The sequence below is a fragment of the Amyelois transitella genome, chromosome 10 (genome assembly GCF_032362555.1).
Source record: "Amyelois transitella isolate CPQ chromosome 10, ilAmyTran1.1, whole genome shotgun sequence".
Lineage (NCBI taxonomy): Eukaryota > Metazoa > Arthropoda > Insecta > Lepidoptera > Pyralidae > Amyelois > Amyelois transitella.
In genome coordinates this window covers 9974538-10000000 of record NC_083513.1, presented here as the reverse complement: position 1 = coordinate 10000000, position 25463 = coordinate 9974538, and the positions used below count along the sequence as shown (strand labels likewise).

Here is a 25463-nt window from a genome sequence, read left to right as displayed (position 1 = left end):
GTTAAAGTTAGTGTAGTAAATGTTGATAACCAGCGTTAAAGTTAGTGTAGTGAATGTTGATAACCAGCGTTAAAGTTAGTGTAGTAAATGTTGATAACCAGCGTTAAAGTTAGTGTAGTGAATGTTGATAACCAGCGTTAAAGTTAGTGTAGTAAATGTTGATAACCAGCGTTAAAGTTAGTGTAGTAAATGTTAATAACCAGCGTTAAAGTGAGTGTAGTAAATGTTGATAACCAGCGTTAAAGTTAGTGTAGTGAATGTTGATAACCAGCGTTAAAGTTAGTGTAGTAAATGTTGATAACCAGCGTTAAAGTGAGTGTAGTAAATGTTGATAACCAGCGTTAAAGTTAGTGTAGTGAATGTTGATAACCAGCGTTAAAGTTAGTGTAGTAAATGTTGATAACCAGCGTTAAAGTTAGTGTAGTAAATGTTAATAACCAGCGTTAAAGTTAGTGTAGTAAATGTTAATAACCAGCGTTAAAGTGAGTGTAGTAAATGTTGATAACCAGCGTTAAAGTTAGTGTAGTGAATGTTGATAACCAGCGTTAAAGTTAGTGTAGTGAATGTTAATAACCAGCGTTAAAGTTAGTGTAGTGAATGTTGATAACCAGCGTTAAAGTTAGTGTAGTAAATGTTGATAACCAGCGGAAAAGTTAGTGTAGTAAATGTTGATAACCAGCGTTAAAGTTAGTGTAGTGAATGTTGATAACCAGCGTTAAAGTTAGTGTAGTAAATGTTGATAACCAGCGTTAAAGTTAGTGTAGTAAATGTTGATAACCAGCGTTAAAGTTAGTGTAGTAAATGTTGATAACCAGCGTTAAAGTTAGTGTAGTAAATGTTGATAACCAGTGCGTTGAACCACAGCTTCGTCCGTGTGAATTTAGCGACATCTGCAACTTACTAATTACATTAGTTCGGATTAGGATTAGCTTAAATATTTCGTTGGTCTACCGTTGTTTACAAATTTAAAATATTTATTTTCACTAGATATTATACAGTAAAGTCCATTTATTTTCTCTCTCTGTATGTAAAGCGATAATCTCGGAAAGTTTAAGGCGGATTTAGTTCCCCTTTGAAATGTTTGAATGAGGGTTTTCTGAGGAAGGTTTATATCAGAGATATAAACCTCCGCATAAGTCGTGTTAGCACTTCATCTTGGCATCCATCTTCGTTGGACTCCGTTTGTCTCGTCTGTCTGTCACGATGCAGGAGTGCAAAGAAAAGTTCGTGGCCTATCTACAGGGCAACTATTGCCCATTTGGAGCACAATTTCCTTGGCGTTGCGTTCGCATCTTAATATGGATGACTCCAAGGTTGGCGCCTATGACGATTCCAGATTGGGTAAGTCAGGTTTTTACACAATGGGGCTTTGCAAGCTTTGCAAGGAAAACCCATATTTGATCACAGTGACGCAAACAGACCAAATTTGCAGATTTTCCCTCGCCGTATGAACATCAGATCGCAATAAATCTTGTTATTCACTAGCGACGCGCCCCGGCCTCGCACGGGGAACATATAAACCTTCCTCTTGTATCACTCTTATTCTATTAAAAAATAATTACATTATAATCCGTTGTGTAGTTTTAAAGTCATACAAACATACAAAGGAACAGACGCGGGAAGCGACTTTACTATGTAGTGATTTATTTCTTCTAAAGGGTCTCTTTCGGACTTAGAAAATTTGATTGTCTAATCAAAATCCAATACGCAAGATCATACATTTAAATTACAGTAATTTTGATATCATAATAATAACGCTCACCGTGTTTAAAACGAATAATTTAAACTTACAGGGACGTTCTGCCTCACATGTACTTTTACCTCAAAAAATCAGCCGTCAACAGTCTCCTCAAAGACGTAGGCGCCGCCTACAGAAACACCCACGCTTACTATTTACAAATGGACATTCTCACCGTGTTACCTAAACTAGCGATTGATTTGAAGCTAGACGGAAAAAGACTGGACGAAGCCATGGAGAGTGTTTATATGTACTTGAGCAATAAGCAGCCGAGTCAGTTGCAAGTATGTTTATATTTATTAATTTTTATAGTAACTGGTTGACCGAGCGGTGCCCGGTAAACGACAGAAAAACATGAACATGATTAAGTCTTAGTCCTTAACAGAGACAGAGCCTACAGTAACAAAAAGGCTTAAAGGCCACGTTCAGCTGTGATGGAACTTAGATTTAAATAGTGACAGGTTGCTAGCCCATCGCTTAGTCCCAATTTTACTAGCCTTTCCCTTTTTTTAGTTTTTCAATTTGCATGGAAAATGGCACTAATAAAAAAATGAGAAAGACCACTTGTCTTTCTCATGTATGTCGTAAAAGGCGACTAAGGAATATGCTAATAAACATGGGATTCTTTATTTTTTGCTTTGGTTTAACAATCTGTCACTATTTGAATCTCGATTCTATCAGTAAGCCATAAAACTGATCGTGGCCCATCAGTATTTTCAAGACTGTTGGCTCTGTTTACCCCGCAAGGGATATAGACGTGATTATATGTATGTATATAATAGTATCGATAGGACTATTAAAAATCAATACTATTGGCACCCGACACTACTATCGATAATATTGAAACTGCATACCGCAAGCACTATCGATATGGCTGCTGACTATTGCAATAACTGTCGATAGTATTATAGTTTTTGGTACTATTGTACCTGAGCTATGAATGGCCTATCGATATTGTAGTTGATGTCCGAGGTCGATAGTATACTATCGATAGTTCGGCTACGGTACACTGAGGAATTTGCGATGAAGAAAAATACTATAATATAAACTGGGATTACATTTCACGCTTTCTTTTTTTTACAGCAACTAGCTGTTGATTTCTACCAAGCGATGCTTGGTTACGACTACGCCGCCGCGTGGCACCACCTACGGACATTGTGCGAAAACACAAGGGTCTTAGAACCCCCTAAAATTCCACATATGGCACTAGAAAAGATCATCGGAACGCCCTATGAATCCAATTGTGAAGATTACAACGCAAACATACAACTTATCTTCAATTTATGAATCAGGAATGAAATTAATTTTTATATAATATCAGCATGTAAATAAAACAAATTAATGGCAGTATTTTATCTTTTATTTTACAAAACACAGTTTTCACGGAAACAAGTACCCATTCTTTACAGTTAACTATTGCAACAGTTCACATGTTTGAAAAGTCATTTTAATACTATAAAATCGCGACTGTTCCCCACGAGGGTAGGCAGAGACAACGCATATTATCGATACAAGTGCATCGTACACTCACGAACAAATATGGCCAGTCAAATGAAAAACAAAAAAAATGCGTGCATTTACTATGAATGACTTAATACTTTTATCAAACTAAAATTTTGCACTCGACCGTTTAAGGGATACATAAAAATAATAATGCCGTGATTGTAAATCTAATAAGCCCAAACCAGATGCGACTCTAAATACATTCCACCATATGAAACCATAAAATAATTTTAGACCATTACTTATTTAAATTCTTCAATGATTTTGGTAACTTTATGAGTTGGGGGATTTCCAACATGAGTAAATAATATATTATAACGAATTCAAAAAAAATACGCGAATATTTACTCATGCCGCTAAAAACTATTCTGGGTGACCTCCGATTCGCAACGATACAATTTAGGAACTAAATATTAGACCTGCTACATTTTGGCCACCCCAAGTTACTATAATATAAACCTTAAAATAATTACATTGCTTAATATATATTTGATTAACGCACCCCAAACGGCGATACCTCTTACAGTTAGTATTGAATATTGAATACACGTCACTCTCCCTCTATCTATTAACTAAGCGAGGTATCTAAATCTAGAGTATGTTAGTCTCGATACTGTACAGTGGGTGCAAAAAGTAGGTATCATATTTGCTTTGCTCAGTTCAAAAAGTTTACCGCCTTAGTATTGAAGATAATTATGAGCTAATATTTTCTTTGTGGCCCTCATCTACACTTTAATTATGAAAAGTTATTAACGTCTTTAGTGCATTAAAATGTAACAACATAAGAAGCTATTGTTCTAACAAATTATTCTAGGAAGATAAGAAATTTAACCAAAAAATAGGTAAATATTTTCATTCAATATACATATGAGGTTCTATTTCTCACAAGATACAAGTGCAACTATATAATTTGTTCTTTCCCATATTTTATACATAATAAAAACAAAAAAAGTTTCATGACAGCTTACAAAAAAAAATATTCATTTTACATTAAATAATAAGTTTACTTAAAATTATTAAACATTCCTTAGACAGTAAACCATCCACTTTGAAACCTTAATATTAAAACAAAACAATCGTCATTTATTTTATATCAAGTCAGATGACCAAACTGTATTTCTAGTGAAATACCTACTAAAATTATTCTTTACTTCCAAAGTGAAAGTAAGATTGAAATGTCTCTTCTAGTTTTTCGCAATAGAAATAAAAAGAACACTTCAAAACGTTATTAGGTAAAAATGCAATAACTTGTTTACTAATTAACGGTAAATTCTTAGATAACGATGAACATCCCTTTTGGTGAAGCCGTACATCAAAGTGAATACTTTAATAACTAATTTGTATTTTAAATTTTACTTTAATTATTTAATTTAAGACGAAAGATGCCTGAAGTGATATGAATCTATATTTTAGTACAGATTTTTGAAATTCAAAATATAAATTTTACCCTCGTAAATAATCCAGGCCATTAATTTACGTGACTTAATGTATGTCATAATATAGCGACACTTTTTGGAATGGTTCCGTAAATATATAATTGAAATAATTTACAAACATTCTTAATAAATAATATAAATTGAACTAGCTAATTTTTATGTTAACTATAAACAACCTAAAATTGCAAGATATTAATTACATTGGGTGTATCGTGCAAAAGTTCCTTGTACAATCCGATACCTACTTGTTAGGTATACTGGGAGTTTAGGAGATAAGTCTGTTATAACTTATGCATTAATGTGTTCATTTTACGGCGGCAGATTCATAATGTACGATTATTATTCCAAATGCATAACAACAAAATATGCGTTAAAATTCAAATTAGTTTAAATAAATATACTGTGACCATAGCTTATGATCACAATATATTTTAAACTGCTTGAATCAAATTAATTAAATTACTGTCAGATTGTTTAAAGCAAATGCATTCTTTGTACATTTTGTATTTGAATAAAAAAGAAATTGAAATTAAACAGATATTTTGACTGTTAAATACGCACAATGTCATTTTTAAATCTAAACGAGCGAAAGCGCTCTTATTTCTGACGTGTCGTTCTGTTCGGCTGTCAAAATGGTCTTAATTCTCCAGTAAATTATAGTATATTTAATTTGTATGTGCAACAAGGGATATTACTTCTGCTATGTAATCTATTACATTAAATAAATAAATAAATAAATAAATAAATATATATGGGACAAATTACACTGATTGAGTTAGCCTCGAAGTAAGTTCGAAACTTGTGTTACGAGATACTAACTCAACGATACTATATTTTATAATAAATACTTATATAGATAAACATCCAAGACCCAGGCCAATTAGAAAAAGTTCTTTTCTCATCATGCCCTGACCGGGATTCGAACCCGGGACCTCCGGTGTCGCAGACAAGCGTACTACCGCTGAGCCACAGAGGCCGTCACGTCATCATCACGTCATCACGTCATTAAAGTTGCATACATGACAATCTTTCCCATTTCCTCTTCACACACTTATTCATAAAATATTTTTTTATAAACTGCGCCATGACTAAATCCATATTCTTATTTATTAAACGGATTTTACCCGCCTGTTTTACATAATGCAGTTACGCTTATAACAAAAGGTGAACGCAGATTTGGCCGTACTGCGTCGCATTCGAATTATTTTATTGTTGCTGTTGTAGTAAAAGAAATCTGTGTGACTAATAGTTATTAAGATTACTAGTATTATGTATTAAAACACTGGTATTCTTAAAAAAAGGCTGACCCCTTGTATTGCCTCCTTGTACAGATTTTTGTAATCCAAGTTTTTAAGTCAGAACAAGCCAAACACATCTGAGGAAACCTCATTGAAATCTGAGCAATAGTGTTCGCGTGATACGAGTACAAACATAGATACATTATTTGTTTCTGTTGATCATATTACTTATCACCCCATAACGATTATTTAGCAATATCTTTCACAGTACATACTGCGATCAGTAAAATTTTTGTGTCAACTTTTACATAAGTAGTACTTATCTGAACCAACGAGACGGGGCCAAGTACACATTCACCTTGACTACGCACGATCACAATTCCTCTAAAGCCTAAATAACTAGAGGCGTTTCGACTGCGAGTTGACGGCAGTGGAATTAATTTACACACTATTTTAGTTAACACGTCTTTTTTCATCTCCGTCTAAAGATATAACTAGTGACAGAGACAACAATAGATTAAGAATGTTGAATTTTTTTTTGTATTCGCATTATAAAATAAACTCATCTTTTACATAATTCCAAAACTCTTTAAACAAAACATTTTTATTTTAATAAAAGCTTGTTAACAGAACATTGAAATTGAAAAGGCAAAACGTTAGGCTTATTTTTAACTTTACCAAATAAACACAGCGAAAGTCGAAAAACCGACACCATATTATTTCCATTTATCTAGCCTCCGACATCAAAAACTTTATTAGGTATTTAAATTATCCCACTGTTTATTATTTTTTTATTCCTTAAAAAATCACCACGCTATCAACACCACCACCCTGGCCAACGCAGGCAGCGATCACTTCCAGGCCTGCCTGAGCATCTTCCTGGATGCAAAGTATTTGGTGCTGTACGAAGCCACTATGAGCCCAGCTAAGACAATGGTGATGAGGTAATAGTCGAAATCATCCTTTAGCAGGTCGAACGTTTTCGATGGTGCGACTCGCGTGTAGAATAGGTCTGCGGAGAAATTATTATATTTTAGTTGTTTTTTTTTTTTATGTCGCATATAGAGACTGAGGGATAGGGATTTTGAACTTGGTACTTCTTTTTTTAGGCGATGGGCTAGCTACCTGTCACTATTTGAATTCCAATTCTATCATTAAGCCAAACTACATACATGGGATTCTTTTTTTAGACGATGGGCTAGCAACCTGTCTCTATTTGGATCTCAATTCTATCATTAAGCCAAATAGCTGAATGTGGCCGATCAGTCTTTTCAAGACTGTTGGCTATGTCTATCCCACAAGGGATATATAGGGATATATGATGTTACTAAAACGAGATACAGGACATATAGGTTAGTTCTTTTAGGAATTGCCATGATAGAAAAACTCCAGACAAAAGTTACGTACCTATACATGTTTCAGGTTCCGCCCAAAAGTTGTGCAATTGTATAATTTTATTTATTACATGTCAGATTTATGATCATTCTATTTTCATAACCAAATGATTCTTGATTGACGGCCTCTGTGGCGCAGCGGTAGTATGCTTGTCTATGACACCAGAGGTCCTGGGTTCGAATCCCGGCCAGGCCATGATGAGAAAAGAACTTTTTCTGATTGGCCTGGGTCTTGGATGTTTATCTATATAAGTATTTATTATAAAAATATAGTATCGTTGAGTTAGTATCTCGTAACACAAGTCTCGAACTTACTTCGAGGCTAACTCAATCTGTGATATTTGTCCCGTATATATGTATATTTATTTATTTATTTTATATTTATATTCTACGATTAAACTCACCCAACCCGGTAGCGAGCACCAAACTTGTAGACTCCAACCCGGAAGGCGCCGTATATATCGCATTAATTCTGTGCAGAGTGATATTATAGTTAATGATGGCGTCGGCCGGCAGCGGCAACTCCGGCGCATACGGTATCAATCCCTCTTCGTGGTGTTCGGGTGTAGGTGTGATTGGTCGTTGCGGTCTCAGAAACGCCCATGGCATTTCCACTATGGCGCCGGTCGACATCGCCACTGTAAGAAGAGATATTGTTGAGTGCCCGAGTTTGCATGAAAAGACTGATGGATGTGAATGAAGCGGAAGAAGTATGCAGGGATCGCGGCAATTGGAATGATGTGGGAGGTCCCTGCCAATCACTCTGGGGAAGAGGCGTGATATTATGTATGTTTTAAAATTTAATGAATTAATTCAATGCTGTTGTAAATTTATTCCAATAAATATTTAAATTTCACAATCACCCGGATTATAACTGAATGTATATATAATAAGTATAATGCTATAAATGTAATCAATATTAATAAAATATTGTCAAACAGGAAAAAAAATAATATTAAAATGTCAATATATCATTATGTATGTTAGTATTAAGAGCAAAAGATTTAACTTTTTTTATTGCCATAGACAACTTAAGGTGTTTATAATTTTTAACCCACCATGGGTATGTACCAAACACTTCTGCCTAAGTTATGTAAATTTGTTTAATTTATTAAACACATGTACTTTCAATGAGGGGAATCGTCGATAAATCTAAAAAATCGCAAGATAATTGATAGGCTTATTAACTTGGGATTCTTCTTGTAGGCGATGGGATAGCATCATGTCACAATTTCAAACTCAATACTCTCATTAAGCTGTACGTGGCCTATCAGTCCTTTCAAGACTGTTGGCTCTGACTACCCCGCAAGGGTATGGTGGATAGAGAGTCAAAACCTGTCACAAATGGCATGTTGCTTCAACGGCGACCTTTAAAGAACTTACATAATAAATATACATTTACATTATAAATATACATTAACATAATAATTATACATTTACATAATAATTATACAATTATATTAATAAATGTACAATTTACAAAATAAATGTTTATTTATTATTTTGTAAATTGTATTTATTAATAGTTATTTATTGTTATTATTATTAATAGTCAATCCTATCTTAAAGCCAAATAGCTGAACGTGGCCTATCAGTCTTCACAAGACTCTGTCTACCCCGCAAGGGATATAGACGTGATTATATGTATGTATGTATGTATTATTAATAGTTGTTTATTTATAAATTAGTTTATTTAACAATAGTAAGTTTTTTAAAGGTCTATATATATATGTATATACAAATATACAACTCACACAGCACGTGTTTGTCCGTGATAGACCTCTCTGTGGTAGTGGTCGCCGCGGCCACGGCCAGGCCTGGCAGTATGAAGGCCTGGCGCTCCACGCTGGGAGTCAGCTCTGAGGACAGCGAGCTGAACGCCGCACCCGCTGGTAGCCAGCGTTGCTTTCCTTCGTACAGCTCCATTGTCGCTGGAATGAAATATTATAATTAATTTTTGTTTTTTTAGTTTACAATAAAAAAAATGTCTTAAAAGGTGATTAAGGGCTTATAAACTTAGGATTCTTTTTTAGGCGATGGGCTAGTAACCGGTAACTAAATAGTGACATTTCTATTTCAATTCTAACATTAAGACAAACAGCTGAACGTGGTCTATCTTCAAGTCTATCACAGTCTTTTCAAGACTGTTAGCTTTGTCTAACCCGCAAGGTATAAAGACGTGATTATATGTGTATGTATGATATTGCGGAAAGTCTATCTTATCGATCTGTTTGCGTTGAAGTTCACCGTGTGAACGGCGAATCACGTATGTGAACCTTTGGTGCTTGTGTTAACTTAACAAAATTGTTGAAATTGTATGCCTTGTGTTTCTGCCGTGTGGTGCCCGGGACTAATAATAAAAGGATAAGACCACTCCATATGGATGTCGTAAAAGGCGACTAAAGGATAGGCTATTAAACTTGTAATTCTTCTTTTAGGCGATGAGCTAGCAACCTGTCCCTATTTGAATCACAATTCGATCATTAAGCCAAACAGCTGAACGTGGTCTATCAGTCTTTTCAAGACTACTGAATTGACGTGATTAAACGTATGTATGTCTTGTCTATGTCTGTGGTAGTAGTAGGAAGTATGCAGAGATCGTGGAAAGTGAAAACAGGCAGTCTCTGCCTACCCCTTCGGGAAAGAGGCGTGATTTTATGTATGTATGTCTGTGGTGTCTATGTACGTGATGTTATGTATGTATGTGTGTGGTGTCTATGTACGTGATGTTATGTATGTATGTATGTCTGTCTGTGTTGTCTATAACCCGTTTACCGATCTCTGCGCGGCGGTGCTTGTCGCTGTAGTAGAGGTAGGCCATGAAGTTGTCGCTGTGCACGGCCAGCGGCGAGGCGCGCGCGCGGCGCTGCGCCTGCGCACACAGCACCGCGCCCGACACCGCGTCCACGCACGTCGCCACCACCACGTCTGCGCACCACAAATGTTGTAAACTAGCTGTGCCCGCGACTTCGTCCGCGTGGAATTGTTGTTTTGGGCATCATTGAAGATCTCAAGGATTTATCTATTTACTAATTTATGTACACAGAAAACATCGAGACTGATAAACACAAGAAACAAAGTTACAAAGGATGAATAAATTTTTCTCGTTTTTTTCACATACTTCCATTATTTCTTTGCTCCTTATAGTTGGAGTGTGATGTTATATAGCCTAAAACCTTTTTCAATTCGAACCAGTAGTTTCTGAGATTAGCGCGTTCAAACAAACTCTTCAGCTTTATAATATTAGTATAGATTGTTCTTCCTCCTGGCTTCAGTCCCGGTCGCATCCTTACCAATGCCTTTGGGAATGCCTTTGACCATGGATCCTAGATTGGGTGAAGCAGGTTTTTACAGGAAGCGACTCCCGTCTGACCTCCGCAACCTTTGCAAGGGAACCTGACCCGTATTAGATCGATCATGGTTACACATCCAGTTACCTGAATACGCAGGTTTCCTCATGATGTTTTCCCTCACCGTAAGAGCATCGGTTAGTATTCAAACTAATATACATAGCTTCGAAAATAGTCATTGGCCCATGTAGGGCGGGGATGGATTCCAACCTGTGACTTTTTGCGATACACGCATTTTAAACGGGCTCTTCGACTACCGACGCTCTAGCAGAAATATAACAAACTCGTGCCAAACGAAACTAGATTGGGATAGATATAGTTATACAGATCACTTCGATCGCGTGGTTTATCGGTGGCATAGAGGTGATGTTTCAAGTGGGGAATAAGCGCCGAATCTTTCGTGATACTTGCGAATATTTTTGCACCTCTTCTGTCCCCAACTTGCTTACCGTCCGGCAGAAAATTCCAAATAAAAAATCGGTTGTCTGTAAAGTCGGTTTACTGACGATAGTTGAACGTGACAACGTCTTTAGAAAATACTGATGGAATGGTAGCATTTTTAAAAAGAAAATTTTAATTTCATTCGTTTAACAGATTTGTATGTATATAGAGAAGGAGGTATACGCTGTCGATTGTGCCTTTTTGTCGCTCTATCCGCGCTCTCGCTTGCACTTCAAGCCTTACATGGAACGCATCAGAGCGAGTCAACGCCGCATGAGTCACATTTTTTCTTGCATGCAGCCGGTTCAATCGAATTATAAAATATATATATATGTATATATTTTCCACAAAATATCTCCACATAGGTGAATATAGGTAGGTAAGTACAGATTTATGTTGTAAAACTAATAGAGAGAAAACTGGTGCTCGAGCTGGGTAGGATTAAACCTCCTGTATATATAAGCCGTTGTTGTCACGTCAAAAAGGTCCTGAAAAGGCCCAATCGAATCATAAGACGTTGGTCACATCAAAAAGGTCCACTTAACAGCGCCACTATACCTTTGTGCAAAGCGTCCGGCCCCTCGGTGATGAACAGCACCAGGTTGGGGTTGACGTACTTGTAGAGCACGCTGCGGTCGCCCAGCACGCGGCCGGGCGAGTGCACGCGCTCGGCGCGCGGCTTGGCCAGCGCGGCCACCACGCGGTGCGCGCCCGCTCCGCCGCCCAGGTGCAGCGACCACGTGCGCGTCGCTACTACCGCCTGGGGAGGCGATCAGTACAAAACTTTAAATATAAATATTATAGGTAAAACTACATACATACATAAAATCACGCCTCTTTCCTGGAGGGGTAGGCAGCGACTACCTCTTTCTATTTGCCACGATCTCTGCATACTTCCTTCGCTTCATCCACATTCATAACTCTCTTCATGCAAGCTCGGCAGTTTCGGATACTTTTGACTTATGTAGGTAAAACTCTTTATCTTTATTGCACCATTAGGAGATTGGTGTTGGCATCATTATCATAAATACATATATAGGCACGTCTATATACCTTGAAAATATACTTTTAGCTCAAAAACAGTATGGCGATAGTAAATTAAACCAAAAAGACCGGTTAATAAAATGGGAATGATTATAAACTAAGGTAAAATGTGAGAAATGGGGTAACCTCGCTACGTGTTCTCCGTGCAACATTATTATTAGGACTGCACTCCCGTGGAAATTTCCAGAAAAAAAGTTGCAAATTTTATCAAAATCGATTCAGTATTTTCTTAATTTTATTCGCTACAATATACAATATTACAAATCTTTCTCTGAAACTGAACAGGGATTTTCGTAAATTGCCCTTCAGTGTCATTATCGAAGCTCAAAATATTATCAACATAAGTAATAAACTTAAGAGTCAAAAAAAAAACATATATTTAAAAAGATATTAATCAGAGGATATAAATAATAATAGTCTCATTATAGGAAATATGCTGAAATTAATAAAATATATGTGCTGGAAAAAAAAGATGATGCACCGTCCAAACTGTCATCATAATATATATTACTAGCTGTGCCCGCGACTTCGTCCGCGTGGAATAGTTATTTTGAGCATCATATTTATTTTTGCAAACATCCTCCTCGGCTTTGTCAATAGGGTACCGGACAGTAATCGAAAAAAAATCTAAGTTGTGTTTTAAAATAAAGTTTTTTATACAAGAACATCACTTAGTAAAGATTTTTAAGAAATAACAATGATTTATAATTTTAAATCAATAAATAAAGTTGCAAAAATCCAATATTTTTTATCTGTGCAGCGTAAGAACCCAAACACCAATCACAGTGGGTGACGTCATACCTCAGAAGTGATAAGTAAACAACACTGCTTTGTATGTTATTTCGAGTTATTCTACGATTTATTAGCATTTTTCTAAAAATATTTAATTGTAATTAGTTAAGAATTGAAGGACTTTACTCATAACAGAAGTTGTCGCAAGTGCTTGAAGCCGCCTATATCAAGCTTTTATCATGGAACAAGGTTAATAAAGCCGACAATAGAAATCTCTCAAAAGATTGATATTTTCATGGTCGGCAGTTTCTTTGCCACTAATACCGACTTTTATTTTGCTGAATTTCGCAATGTGAAAACATTTGTGTAAGTATTTCAACCTCTTTTTGTTTATCTTAACAACAGAAATGATTGAAAAAATAACAAACGAAAACATAACCTAAAACTAGTTTCATTGCTTACAAAGTTATTTTCACATATGTTTTTTTTTATGATTTTAAAGGTTACATTATTATGGGTTTTGCATGTTTCTAGATCTGCGAGAAAATACTTAAATTATCCAAGCACTGATCACTTGTAATAAGGCTTGTTTTCCAAACATATGACGTCACGCGATCTGAATTGACGTAAAGTGCTGTTTTCGCGGCAATTTTAAATAAATTACGTTTTTGACGTTTTTTAATACTCCAAATGATTTATTTATTTAAAATAATATTTTTTATGGATATATAAATAAATAAAGATTATTTTTAAACACAATCTGAAAAGTTGTCCGGTACCCTATTATAGGGTCACGCGGTCACGCGTATTAGAAAGGAACGCTCTGGTTCGCCGTATTAAATGTTTCGCTGCAAATTGCTTATAACGACTATATCTCAAAACCTATTCGTCTGATTTATATACTGTAAATGGCAATTTTAGTCTACATGAAAAGCCGAAAGTAATAAACATATTTATTTGGATAAGGATTAATACTGAATTAAAGAAAATTGGTTTCAAAATAACTTATGTTTATAATGAAGAAAAAATCTTAAAAAATGAACATAAAAGTGGTTATTGTAAGTAAACCTTAAGAGATAGATATATGCTCTCGCGGACTTTTTTGTGGAAAAAAATGAGTACTTCACATCTTTAGTACATTGTTTTACTATATCTGTGTTGGTTTGCGCAGCGTTCGCGTGGAAAGCTCGCAGATGGCCGACTCATTGAACTTTCAGCTGCATTGTTGACGTTTCCCGTAGGAAATCCGGGATAAAATGTAGCCTATAGCCTTCCTCGATAAATAGACTATCTAACAGTGAAAGAATTATTCAAATCGGTTCAGTAGTTTCTGAGATTAGCGCGTTTAAACAAACAAACAAACATAACAAACTCTTCAGCTTTATAATATTAGTATAGATTGTATTTATTCTGTCCTATTTTTTTCTTATTTTAAATTACAATACCTATGTTTGTTTTTTAGAAGGGAGTTCGTAACACTCATAATGTCTTATGGTAAGCACTCACCGTCCCGTCGTATCTCAGTGCGTAACCCTGCACTCGTGCTGTGTTCTTGTCTGCCACGTACATATACATATTCTCCACCAGTGGCGCCGCTGAGCCGGGTAGTATCTGTAAATGAAAATATCTTCTTATATATAAAATTCTCGTGTCACAGTGTTTGTCTCCGTACTCCTCCGAAACGGCTTTACCGATTTTAACCAAATTTTGCATGCATATTCAGTAGGTCTGAGAATCGGCCAACATCTATTTTTCATACCCCTTAGTGATAGGGTTGCCCACCCTTAACTAGAAATTACTTAAAACAATATTTATATGGCAAAACAACGTTTGCCGGGACAGCTAGTACATAAATACATACATAATATGGTCATGTCTATATCCCTTGCGCGGTAGACAGAGCCAACAGTCTTGAAAAGACTGCTAGGCCACTTTCACTAGTTTGACTTAATGATAGAATTGAGAATCAAATAGGTTGCTATCACATCGCCTAGAAAAGAATCGTAAGTTTATAAGCCAATCCCTTAGTCGCCTTTTACGAAATACATGGGAAAAAGTTTATTTTTATTCATTGTCACCGTTTTATTTATCTGTTTGCTATCCTCTAAAACCGGTAGAGAATGCTATTAGCATTAATTCCACCCATTACCCATACCTTTGAGGCTCAATAAGTTTTAAATAAATAAAAAAAAAAATATATTTATTCTATAAATCTTTACATTTATCTCTCATCTCACTTACCAGCGACGTTTCACCTAAACGCCACACACACATACATACAAACATACATACAATAAGACATTACCTGCACATTCTCGTCCTTATCCAACAACACGAGAGCATGTAGCTTCTCTTCGTCGGCGTTGGGCAATAGAGCCACTTGCAGCAGCTGAGTGTCCAACTTCAGCACCCTCTCGCCGACCAGGGTGCCTCGGATCGGGTTCAGACTGATGATGAGACCTTTGCCTGTTGTCTGGACAAACAAAAAAAATATTTTTTTTATATGCGTTTTTATCGTAATTGTTTGCACCTTGTGAATACCGGCACCACTTGAAAATAGGATAGGAGCACTCTATCTCTTTTCTGTAAAAGGCGTCTGAAGGATAGGCTTGTAAATTTGGGATTCTTCTTTTAGATGATGGGCTAGTAATATGTCACTATATGAATCTAAATTCTAAAATTAAGCCAAGTACCTATTTAGATATTTAATTAGTGACAGGTTGCTAGCTCATCGGCTCAAAGAAGAATCTCAAGTTTACAAGCCTATCCCTTAGTCGCCTTTTACAACATGCATTGACGCTGTTACAGAGTACAGTAGAGCGACTCACCGCATGCTGCCCCACGAGCGTGAGGCAGGCGTCGAGCGGCTCGTAGCGCGCTGTTACAGAGTACAGTAGAGCGACTCACCGCATGCTGCCCCACGAGCGTGAGGCAGGCGTCGAGCGGCGCGTGGCGCGCTGTTACAGAGTACAGTAGAGCGACTCACCGCATGCTGCCCCACGAGCGTGAGGCAGGCGTCGAGCGGCGCGTGGCGCGCTGTTACAGAGTACAGTAGAGCGACTCACCGCATGCTGCCCCACGAGCGAGAGGCAGGCGTCGAGCGGCGCGTGGCGCGCTGTTACAGAGTACAGTAGAGCGACTCACCGCATGCTGCCCCACGAGCGTGAGGCAGGCGTCGAGCGGCTCGTAGCGCGCTGTTACAGAGTACAGTAGAGCGACTCACCGCATGCTGCCCCACGAGCGTGAGGCAGGCGTCGAGCGGCGCGTGGCGCGCTGTTACAGAGTACAGTAGAGCGACTCACCGCATGCTGCCCCACGAGCGTGAGGCAGGCGTCGAGCGGCGCGTGGCGCGCTGTTACAGAGTACAGTAGAGCGACTCACCGCATGCTGCCCCACGAGCGTGAGGCAGGCGTCGAGCGGCGCGTGGCGCGCTGTTACAGAGTACAGTAGAGCGACTCACCGCATGCTGCCCCACGAGCGTGAGGCAGGCGTCGAGCGGCGCGTGGCGCGCTGTTACAGAGTACAGTAGAGCGACTCACCGCATGCTGCCCCACGAGCGTGAGGCAGGCGTCGAGCGGCGCGTGGCGCGCTGTTACAGAGTACAGTAGAGCGACTCACCGCATGCTGCCCCACGAGCGAGAGGCAGGCGTCGAGCGGCGCGTGGCGCGCTGTTACAGAGTACAGTAGAGCGACTCACCGCATGCTGCCCCACGAGCGAGAGGCAGGCGTCGAGCGGCGCGTGGCGCGCTGTTACAGAGTACAGTAGAGCGACTCACCGCATGCTGCCCCACGAGCGAGAGGCAGGCGTCGAGCGGCGCGTGGCGCGCTGTTACAGAGTACAGTAGAGCGACTCACCGCATGCTGCCCCACGAGCGAGAGGCAGGCGTCGAGCGGCGCGTGGCGCGCTGTTACAGAGTACAGTAGAGCGACTCACCGCATGCTGCCCCACGAGCGAGAGGCAGGCGTCGAGCGGCGCGTGGCGCGCTGTTACAGAGTACAGTAGAGCGACTCACCGCATGCTGCCCCACGAGCGAGAGGCAGGCGTCGAGCGGCGCGTGGCGCGCTGTTACAGAGTACAGTAGAGCGACTCACCGCATGCTGCCCCACGAGCGAGAGGCAGGCGTCGAGCGGCGCGTGGCGCGCTGTTACAGAGTACAGTAGAGCGACTCACCGCATGCTGCCCCACGAGCGAGAGGCAGGCGTCGAGCGGCGCGTGGCGCGCTGTTACAGAGTACAGTAGAGCGACTCACCGCATGCTGCCCCACGAGCGAGAGGCAGGCGTCGAGCGGCGCGTGGCGCGCTGTTACAGAGTACAGTAGAGCGACTCACCGCATGCTGCCCCACGAGCGTGAGGCAGGCGTCGAGCGGCGCGTGGCGCGCTGTTACAGAGTACAGTAGAGCGACTCACCGCATGCTGCCCCACGAGCGAGAGGCAGGCGTCGAGCGGCGCGTGGCGCGCTGTTACAGAGTACAGTAGAGCGACTCACCGCATGCTGCCCCACGAGCGAGAGGCAGGCGTCGAGCGGCGCGTGGCGCGCTGTTACAGAGTACAGTAGAGCGACTCACCGCATGCTGCCCCACGAGCGTGAGGCAGGCGTCGAGCGGCGCGTGGCGCGCGGAGCGGCGCGGCAGCAGCGCCAGCGCGTCCGTGCGCAGCGCCGGCTCGTAGCGCGCCCACAGGATCTCGCCCGACAGGTTGTCCATGCCGAATATCTGGGGAGGAAGGTTCGTGTTACTATCGTTGAAGATTATTTGTATCTGTTTGCTAATGACTAAAGATCGACTGGTACAGTATGTTATTAGCATTAGGCACGTTACGTTTGAGACTCAAAAAATTTTTTTAATTAATTTAAAAAAAATTATAAAGAATTGCTGAAAAAACTAAAATAAAATATTTTCTTTAACATGTTCTTTAACATCGGAATTCGAAATGCGTATTATAACATACAGTACATATCGATCGGTAAACTCATACGATAGCGCCATCTAATGTAAATCGGTTGAACTATAACGCAATCAAACATACCACGTTGCATGTCCACTCCAAGTTCAAAGAAATTTACTACATGGCGTTGTCGATAGACAATCATCATTGTTTAAATAGATAGCTGTAGAAATGGCAGAATATTAAAGTGAAAAAATTCAAAAAATAATTGGAATGCTATCGACACGCCAAGACTTATTTATCATTCTATGGGTTTTTACTGTTAATAGTGATAATATGACTGTATGAGTAAAAATATTTTGTATTGAAAACAATTCACATAAAAAATTTACAATAATTATTGTTTCTTTGTTACCCTTTATATGTGAGTCATTATAATACGAATTTCACCTTGCCAACTTTTGTGACCAAAACTAGAATCTTGTGCAAATTGAAGTAATCCCTGACGAGCGGAGTCGGGCCGTCGTTGCTAGCTTGTGATTTCCCGTCGAAAGAGGTCAGCAATGTCTGCAGTTGTTGGAATTGAGTTTGTAGACGGCGCGAGAACGCAGCCCAGATGGAACCTAGGAAAATATTATACAAAAAGTTACATAATTACTTATGCAAGTTTTAGGAAGATTCAAATTCCGATCGAATGCTGGATAGATTTATGTGAAAAGATAGATCCGTAATATATTATTATGAATAAACATACAATCAGCACAATTTTTCTCATATGTTCATAACACAGTGCTTCGGAGCAAAAAAAGGTTTCTAAAGACTTGACACAATGCTTTTACAAAATGCTTAAAGAAAAAAAAAAACAGTCGGCGAAACGAAGCACTATGCTTCAAAATATATGCAAAGCTTACTCGAAAATAGAAAAGAATAGAACAGGCACAAAAGGAGCTGCCATTTATAACTTGGTGTTAAGCCCGATAATTGGAGCAATAGTTAGCAATTTTCAAAGTCAAATTTGCGCAGTAAAGTGTCATGATTCCCACTGTTCTGAACATAGTTGAATTCTATTCTTTATCATCATAAGTTATTGAACATTCATATAGGTAATATTCAAGACAAGTTTCCGAAAATAGAAGGCGAAAGTTTACGAGTAAAAGGCTTATGAGAAGTCTATATAACGACGCATGCATATTGAAATTGGGTATGACCTAAAATCTGTTGATAACACAAACATATAATATAAATAATGAATAAAATCACAGTTCAGTGTAGACTTAGTTATTTCCTAAAACATTTTGTCGTATAATATAAATTGCTGAAAAATTAATGTGGTTTAATGTTATTTTCTTTTCATGGACAAAAAAGATAATTTGAATTGTAAAAACAGCTAAAGACGAAAGAAAGTCATACATGGCGCAAGAAACACATGATTTTTTTATACAGGAGAGTTAGCAAACACGAGACTTCTAATGTCATTCACTAACATTGAATGATACATTTATTTCAATACTTACTATACATCTTGGCAGCTAGAAAAAAAAAGATACCTTATTGGATTTTAATAAATCTAAAACAATTTTACTATTTACTAATTGATTGTTTATAATAATATTATTAACATAATGATAAGATTTATATTATTATTTAATTTAATTTAACCTACCATTTTTTTATAGGTACAAATATTCCGGTACGTTTTATGAAATACTAGGTTTTACCCGCAGCCGCAACCTTCAAAATTGGTTCAGTACATTACGCGTGAAGAGAAAACAAGCAAATAAATTTTCGCATTTTTAATATTAGTTGGGAATTGCAAGCTGATAATTAGTAAAATAACAAATAAGAAATCTTAACAGGTATTCAACAACACATTATATATTTATATACCAATTTACAAATTTACATAAAAAATACATGTCTCACGAGCAGAATTAACCTGGTTCAGTATTGTTTCTTTTATTTTCAACAAATTAACGTCAAACTTTACTCAGTTTTAAAATGACTACCGATTCCGCTTATATAGAAGAAGCTGTGGAACAAACTACAGAAAATATTGCAAAAAGACTCACCCTCCTTCTGATCGAATTCAGACTCTATGGCCGCGTCTAGATCCGACACGGGGAGGTCAACGAACTCCACGGCCACCACTGACGCTAATGCTTCCTCGCGACTCCATAACACGCGACCTGATGAACAAATTGCAAAGATTCTATTCAACATGTAGTCAGGCTTCACTCGCAGTGGTCAATTATTTAGTAAAACAATTGTGTTTTTTTTTTTGGATGTAAGACCTATTTCGTAAGAACAAGATTCTGCTTTTAGCTTCATATGCACACACAATCCTTTATCGTAGAGTAAAAAAATATTTTGAATAACTTTTTTTTTGGTACCAATTCTCTATAGTTAATGTTTTCAAGTAAGAATTTGAGTATGTGGCGTTTATCTTAAATGGTTTGCACATTTAGCAATTAAATTAACATATGTATTAGATTGTATATCATGTTTCAATGTAGCTAACAATGGTAGACCAAAAAAATAAAATTAAATAAAAATAGTTAATTTGTTGCGGGAGCGATATTTTGGGTTGGACCACCATCAAAGAGAAGATCTTTCAGAAGGTTATGTTATGTCCGGAGGAACAGAGGAAGTAGTCTTGTCTGAGTCTGTGCGTGAAGAGCTAAGTGAAGCCTATTTCACACCATCAGCTAATATAACGATACCTAGAATAACTTTTGTTAAAAGAGAACCGCCTCCAATTATTAATATTATTTTTTAAGTCTTTTTTTTATCGATTTTTTATCATAAGTGTAACAAACAAACAATTTCCCTTAAAACCGCATCAAAATCTCGGAAAACGCGGGATAATCGCGGACATACAGACCATATGGGCCAAATTGAGAACCAAGAGCTCCGATGATGGTTATAGGAAATTTGCTGAAAATAATAAAATATTTACGCTGCTAAAGAAAGATGATGCACGCTTAAAAACAGACTGTCATTTATTTTTATTATTTTTCTTATTTTAAAATACAAAATGTAAATCCTTTACAAAGGAGTTCGGAACACTCTAAGGAGTTCGTAACAATGGTCCTATACTATAAAGAAGGTAGAAGCCCCATACTTTATAGTAAGTATAGGTCCATCATCGGTGCTCTTTGTGTTAAGTCATTCATGTTTTATTAATGTAGACAATGTGCATTCGTCCACGTACTAGATTTAAGAGATCTATATTTGTAAATTGACGTCCGATGAAAATGCTGCAGTGTAGTTTGCTCCGCCGCTTCTTCTACACATGCGCTTTGGAAGCGGTAGTAGTTATAATTAGATTTAAGTTATGTGACGTCAAATAGTGATATTTTGTATCCAATTTTGAAAATAAATGTATTCTATTCTATTCTATTCTCTATTCTATTCTATTCTCTATTCTATTCTCTATTCTATTCTCTTCTCTATTCTATTCTCTATTCTATTCTCTATTCTATTCTCTATTCTATTCTCTATTCTATTCTCTATTCTATTCTCTATTCTATTCTCTATTCTATTCACTATTCTATTCTCTATTCTATTCTCTATTCTATTCGCTATTCTATTCACTATTCTATTCTCTATTCTATTTTATTCTCTATTCTATTCTCTATTATAATCTATTCTATTCTATTCTAAGGTGGAAGCCCCGCCCCTTACCGTCGTGCTGCATCAGGCGCGCGGCGAGGTCGCGCGTGGTGACGAGCGCGCGGCACGCGGGCGGAGCGCCGGGCCCGCAGCGCGCGCCCGCCAGCTGCGGCGCCCACATGTCTACGCTCTGCTCCGAAGCCCTCACCTCCTCTATTTGCTTGCCCGACGCCACGCTGTGAGCGACCAGGTGGAATTGCTGAAATTGTCAATAAACTTAGTTTTAAGTTATTTGTTTGACGTCAACCAATGTTGTTAAACCGTACGTTTTAACAATTATTAAGCGATACGAAGTATCCTATAATAATGAATAAAAATTTTGAATTTTGTTAGTCTGTATAATCTTCGTGTTATAAGAATCGCAAGATATATGTGTGAAAGTGTTCAACTTGCTAATTTGTTTATTTATTTAGCTTTTTGCATGTAAAATGTACAACAGGTGGACTTAATGCCACTAGGCATTCTCTGCCAGTCGAACCTTTGAACCAAACTGAGATGGATGTACAGATAGTGCGATGACTTACTTACTAACTTATCTCAGTTAATGTAATAAAAACTTTTATATCTTGCCTTCAGTCAGTCAGCACATCGTTTTGCACTTTGAATAGTCCATCTTTAAACTAAACAGAACTTAAATTATTTTACAACTAGTTATATATTTCTGTGAAGTGTGTTGTATTTTACCAACTAGAGGCCGCCCGCGACTTCGTCCGCGTGGAATCAATCCCGCGGAAACTCCAGGATAAAAAGTAGCCTATATGTTTTTTGGGTCTTCAGCTACCATACCAAATTTCAACATAATCGGTTCAGTAATTTTTGCGTGAAAGAGTAACAAACATCGATAATGACATACTCACAAACCTTCGCATTTATAATATTAGTAGGATGTATGTCTACTAGTGTAAAGGTGTTTTCTGTAGTAATATTATTAATCTTTACTAACCATAGCTTCGTCCGTCCAAGTCTGAAATAGTATAGGTCCCGTTGGCGTATCCGTAACCAAAGCCGAAGCCGATCTGTCCATCAACTGCACTTTCGACACTTCAAAATTATTGTCCTTTAACAAAACCACCACTTTCCCATCCAGAATAACTCCTGGAATTATAGTGTTTAGCGATAACGGTCGCATTAGTGGACTTGTTTGAGTGGTGAAGTGGGAGACCGGTTTGCTTATGATTTGAACGGCATTTGAGGTTATGTCAACTGATATTAGGTTTTTACTGCCTTCGGCTCCACTGATGCAGGTGTAGTATGGTGCGCAGAGGATGCATCTGAAAACAATGAGATATGTTGATAATTTCAGTGATACATAGAGGCATCCAAATATTATATGCTTAAATGGGACGCTTAATTGAAATATAAATAGTGAAAAGTTCTTTACCTATCACATAAAATAAATAAATCCACTTAGACCAGAAGAATACTCACCCATCGTTAGTCCACGGAGCTGGCAACTTGGAAGTAGCTCCTCTGTTCTGCCCGGTCAAGAGGTTATACATGGACACCTCGATGTGTGCCCCGAATGCTGGCAACATATGCACCAGCAGCCCTTGGTGTACAAACCATTCAGATAGACCAGCTTGTTTGTCATTCTGGAGGGTCAAAGACCATTCCCAGAGGAGGACGCCTAAAATGACATCATCAAAAATTATTGCATTTACAATAAATTGGTTGAGATTTCTACATGCATATAGTCACGTCTATAACCCTTGCGGAGTAGACAGAGCCAATAGTGTTGAAAAGACTGATAGGCCATGTTCAGCTGTTTGGCTTAAATATGGAATTAAGATTCAAATAATGACTGGTTACTAGCCCATGTAACCTTTACCATTGCCTCTTGGATTAATTAATGAGTGAATTAAGCTTGAATCTAAGGTTAAAAATAAAAAAATTGGATATATTAATTAGTGTGCAATTAAATATTAAAAAATTGCTTCATCCAATGTCAGATTTCCTTATACATTATTTACTTGTGGCTTTTGATGTTATTTGCACCATCCACTAATTCATTAGTTTGGTCAGTAAGTAGATACATAGAGAATGTCATATGGAATGGAATCAAGTCTACCTTTCATACATTTTATTTGTGCAATAAAGTATATTAAGACCCACAACAGTGACAAGGTCTAATATCAGCTTTAATTTGAAGAACTCAATAGTCTTTTTTTATTAAATATTATGATATTATGACTTTATTCTACATTTAAACAAAAATCCCTTGCATTTAAAAGGGCAAAAAAGAAAATATAGCATAACCAACCTGTGCCAGAATCCCATCCCCTCACAAGGTACGGGTTTGAACCGGTTACGGTCACCACATTGTCTGCAACATGCAGCAGTTGGATCTTGCCTGAGGATGTTGATTCGAAGACATGGCGCCATACTATCTGCCCTGAAAGATTAAATATAAAGATGAGAATTGGACTATGGATATGACAAACAAAATATAGGGAATAAATAAATAATCCCAAAGTTGAGATGACTTAATGATATAGATGCTAAAGTAATTTTGTTTTTTACCTCTTCACAATAATCCACTGAACAGATTTTGATTAAACTTGGTAGAAATATTGAATATCTCTAGGAAAAGGACAAAGGCTGCTTTTTTGGATAATTGCTAAAGAAGTTTTAATTTAATACAAGCAGAGCTCCAGACCAAATCAAGTACTCTATAATTTTACTACAGACTTGACAAGTTAAAAAATTTGGAGTTGCAGACTAAGGCGAATGAAACGACAAATAAGTAAATAAAATTTCATTAAAAAATTACTAAAATTTTAGACGAAAATTCAAGTTGTGACGTTTTTATACATACAACTACATAACAGATACAAAACAAACAATGAGGCAAATGACCAGTATTTTTCTATTACTGAAGATGATGAAATTATTAGATATGAGGTACAACGTGAATTAAAAATGTTTTCAGTGTCTAATGAATGTGATAAAAATCAATTACCTGTCTTCAAATTTAATGCCGCAAGAACATTCTCCTCAGTGGCTACAATTATTTTTTTAGCTGTGGAAACTGTGTCAAATTGGGAGAATTTTATCTTTCCAACGTAGCTTTGACGCCTGAAAATTATAATTTCATTAAAAATTCAATTATCTTGTACCGACCGATGACATACATAGCATAACCTATAATCATAAGTTACCAATCAAATTTTCCGATCTGGTCCTCGTAAATACATTCAGACAAATTTAATATACTAAAGAACACAATAAACCAGTTAATACTGTTCAAAAATTTCAATAAACCCAAGAAATTGGGTCTAAAACGAATTGACAGCATCCCCATAGCTGATTTGACTGAAAATTGATATGTTGCCATATTAGCTGCTCTGTTTTCACTAAAAAAGAATTAACCATAAAATTATTTTTTAAGCGACAGTCTGTCTGTCGATCTGTTTCTGGTAAAACCCCTTTATGACATAGACTCTTGAACGTAATTTGTATGGATATAGTTATTTAGGTATGTTTGTCTGTCCGTCTATCTATTATGCTACTAAGCTATGAAACCAATTCTATAATTTTTTTCTAAATATGTACCAAAACGACCAATAAATTATTCTCAAACAATCAATGCGATAAAATTAACATTAATAAAAAGGTAACCTGATTGTTGCCTGTTCATTAAAAGAAAATCTTAACGGTTGTAAGACTGTTATGCACATAGTATCTATTAAGTCTTATTTCCTCTCTCTCTATTAAGTCTTATTCTTGCGACTTGAACGAAGTAATAAAAAAAGGGAAGACATGAACTTTCGTGAATAAAGATGCTGGTTTTATTTCTAATTTTTCACTTGGTTATCTATTATATATTGTATGCGATCAACTTGGGAGTAAAAAATTAAAAATGAGCCTGTCCTTCAATATTTTGAAAAGCCTACTAATAGAATTTACCTCCACACATGTGGCAACACTTGTTTTTAATTCCTTTCTACGCAAAATTAATAAGATCATTTGTGGGTGAAATATAAAGACTGATTTATAAAATGACGTGTAAAGTTTAAAAAAATTAATAACA

The 25463-nt window shown here is 37.5% G+C and overlaps 2 protein-coding genes across 2 annotated transcripts in view; one reads left to right on the top strand and one right to left on the bottom strand.

Annotated features, from left to right (window-relative positions):
• The window catches only part of LOC106133117 (TELO2-interacting protein 1 homolog), an 18236-nt gene extending 15135 nt beyond the window's left edge, over positions 1-3101 (top strand). The window contains exons 17-18 of the mRNA XM_060946180.1: positions 1794-2022; positions 2822-3101. Coding sequence (XP_060802163.1) covers positions 1794-2022; positions 2822-3025 — 433 coding nt within the window. The 3' untranslated portion in view covers positions 3026-3101. The remainder of the gene's footprint in view (positions 1-1793; positions 2023-2821) is intronic.
• LOC106133122 (ER membrane protein complex subunit 1) lies at positions 3081-24771 on the bottom strand. Its single transcript, XM_013332742.2, has 16 exons — positions 24592-24771; positions 24393-24508; positions 23694-23825; positions 22862-23060; positions 22377-22704; positions 21446-21632; positions 19831-19947; positions 18212-18384; positions 17443-17589; positions 15182-15349; positions 14383-14487; positions 11659-11860; positions 10085-10237; positions 9064-9240; positions 7714-7947; positions 3081-6927 (listed from the first exon to the last, which is right to left on the bottom strand). The coding sequence occupies exons 1-16, from the start codon at positions 24765-24767 to the stop codon at positions 6767-6769; spliced, it is 2775 nt and encodes a 924-aa protein (XP_013188196.2). The 5' UTR covers positions 24768-24771; the 3' UTR covers positions 3081-6766.
• Between the last annotated feature and the right edge of the window lie 692 nt (positions 24772-25463).

What these genes read in the sequence shown, in the direction of transcription:
- LOC106133122 (XM_013332742.2), bottom strand. Translation starts at nt 24,767, where the DNA reads ATGGCAACATATCAATTTTCAGTCAAATCAGCTATGGGGATGCTGTCA. An exon ending in GCTCCGTGGACTAACGATGG is followed by an intron (nt 22,705 to 22,861) that starts GTGAGTATTCTT and finishes CATTGTTTTCAG; the next exon opens with ATGCATCCTCTGCGCACCAT. An exon ending in CTTGGACGGACGAAGCTATG is followed by an intron (nt 21,633 to 22,376) that starts GTTAGTAAAGAT and finishes TGACAATTTCAG; the next exon opens with CAATTCCACCTGGTCGCTCA.